This window comes from Macadamia integrifolia, chromosome 4 (assembly GCF_013358625.1).
Source record: "Macadamia integrifolia cultivar HAES 741 chromosome 4, SCU_Mint_v3, whole genome shotgun sequence".
NCBI lineage: Eukaryota > Viridiplantae > Streptophyta > Magnoliopsida > Proteales > Proteaceae > Macadamia > Macadamia integrifolia.
Window position 1 is genome coordinate 17018808 of NC_056560.1, and position 2755 is coordinate 17021562.

General features: G+C 35.6%; 1 protein-coding gene across 1 annotated transcript in view; it reads right to left on the reverse strand.

Moving 5' to 3' along the window:
- Nucleotides 1-1373: 1373 nt before the first annotated feature.
- LOC122075708 (transcription factor MYB1-like) overlaps nt 1374-2755 on the reverse strand; it is a 1757-nt gene continuing 375 nt past the window's right edge. Inside the window, exons 2-3 of the mRNA XM_042640845.1 lie at nt 2542-2671; nt 1374-2388 (exon numbers count right to left, since the gene is read on the reverse strand). Of these exons, the coding sequence (XP_042496779.1) occupies nt 1722-2388; nt 2542-2671 (797 nt within the window). The 3' untranslated portion in view covers nt 1374-1721. The remainder of the gene's footprint in view (nt 2389-2541; nt 2672-2755) is intronic.

Below are 2755 nucleotides of genomic sequence, written 5' to 3' on the forward strand. Positions count from 1 at the left end.
GTAAAAAAAAATTGTTTGATGTTAACCGTATCCATTTACCACATCTACTGTCATGGTAATATTTATGTGAATAATCATGATATTTAAGAATTTGAGTCATTGTCAAAATTTTTTATAAGCATTAAATTACGTGAAAATAAAATTGAATATTGTGAAAATAAAATACAATTCAAAGAAGAGAATTTACATAAGCATGCCCTTTCTTTTATAATTATTTTTAATTATTGGGGTCTGAACTCAACAACTTGAGGATCATGATATTTGTTTTCTCTGTGTGGTAACAAATCTGAATTAAAATATCTAAAAAAAAAAAAAAAAGAGAGAGGAAACATTCAATATTTTTGCATGGAAAACGTAAAAAATGCTTAACCATTTGACGTACGTAAATGGATTGATAACAATTTAGATTGCTAGTACATTATTCTATGAACATATCACATATTACGGATCAGGTTCACGTACGAGAATGTTCTTGTATGTCTCTGGTCTGTGGATTTAGAATGTTCTCGTACATCTTTGGTCCATGGATTTAGAATCTATTAAATGAAGATAGAGAAAATTAATTCTAAATCCATGGACTAGGGAGATTCTCATACATTTTCGTACGTGAACCTGATCCACCCTCTCTTAACATTGGGGGAAATTAATATCAGGACTTGTATTATGCAACTAAAATTTAAATTAAATTGGCACTTAAAACCATGATAAAAATAAGGAAATCCATGCAATGCCAATGGTCATGACCTCATTTTTGTTGAAGTCAACATCAAACCCTTGATATAGTCTTTAAAATGCATGTTTTCTCCTTTTCCTTTGCTAGACTTGGGTTGAATGGAAAACATAATAGTAGGTGATGAACATTCATGTCCTTAGCTAAAAATATTCTATTCTCTGCAATCAAACTTATCATGAGAGTGACCAAATTAAATATCACAAAGATTTAGTTTGGTTACTTTCAAATCCCATTGAGGCCATATTGCTTAAGGTCTTTATAAATGATAGAACCACTTGTTATGATATAATGTTTCCTTTGTCTTCTCCTCCAAAAGGTTTCCAGATTTACTTTTTGTGAAGAGGTATCTGTCATTCTATCATGATGGTTTCATAATTAAAGTTGCACTGGAAAGGATTATACATAATTAAAAGCAATATGAGAGCTCAGAGCCTCAGACCATCTCAAGAACCCTTTAATTAATATGGTAATAAGGACTACTATTCTCCCACAAAATTAGCCATGCTAACTATTGCCCCTGATCTTTCAATTGTCCGGGCCCATTTTCTTCAACCCCCATTACCCACTTCCCCAAATCCCATGTGGGGGTTGAGAGAGAGAGAGAGAGAGAGAGAGAGAGAGAGACTGGAGTAAAAACTGGTGGTCAATAAATAAACAGAGTTACTCTTTCATTATTTTACCATAAATTAAGTCAGATCAGTACCAGACCATGAGTCCATGACACAGTGAAAGAGAAATATCATCCTAGAAAGTTAAAAGGTTCTCCACACTAAGGATGCTAATTAGGGGTGGTGGCTGTTACTTTATTCATATTACACAGAAGAAAGCATATATGACCTTGTAAGTAGAATTATACAACCAAGACACCAGATTCTAAAGACTCTAGACTTAGAAACCTTTGGACTTGGGCTAGCTGGGGCAGTTGAAGTATGTAATTAAGTAACTAATTAAGAGAGACTAATAAAACTATAGTCTTTTAATAAGTTTGTCATTGTTCTGATCCTAACCACTCATCATCAGCATCAAGAAAAGAAGCCAAAGACTTGAGATCAGAGACAATATCTGGTTGAACACAATTGTTTCCTGTCCAATTCTCCAGCATTTCTTCTGGGTATAGCAGATGTTCATCAGAAGAAGGAGAAAAGTGATCTTTCTTGCTGTTCTCACCATTGTTGTTTTTTTGGTTGCCATTGTCATTGCAACCCTCTCTTCCTTTACCATTCTCATCATCAAAATGACAGAACTGCGAAAATTCGGAGTCAAGAAGAAGATCAGAGAAGCAGAATTCTCCCACATTTAGGTCATTTAAGTCCATCATTAAATCTGAAGATATCGATGACCTCTCTTCTTCAGATCCTACATGATTGTTGAATTGGGATTGAGTTTCTGTAACTTGTTGAGGTGTTAAGAAAACTTTGGTACACCTCAATGCCTTGGTCCGGACCACGCGTGACTCTCCCTTGGGAGAAGTTGGTAGTGGTGGTGATTCCTTCATAGATGGCTTCTTCTTCTTGTCTTTAGAGTTGCAGGGTTGCTTGGGAGACAAACTGGTGATTGAGGGTTGGCCCTGTACCTTCTTTCCTAAATTGGTATTCCAGTAGTTCTTGATTTCATTGTCTGTTCGCCCTGGAAGCCTTCCGGCTATCAATGACCATCTGCAAGAATTTATTTATTTATTTTTCTCATTAAGGGTTATCAAAAATTCCATTAAAAATAATGAAATGGATTTCTAAAGAGCCTTTATCTTCTACCTTCGGCATTGAATGGAAAATTTAAGAATACTCAAAGAAGAAGAAGAAGAAGCACACCTGTTTCCCAAGAGCTTGTGAAGTCTGATGATGAGCTCCTCTTCATCATGGGTTATGTTCCCTCTCTTTATATCTGGTCTTAAATAATTCAACCACCGAAGCCTACAGCTCTTTCCACATCTCTTCAGACCTGCATGAATGAACCGTTTTAGAGTGTCAGAATCTGATTCACTTTCTGCCTTCATATTTCATAAATTCCACCCCCCCCCACCCC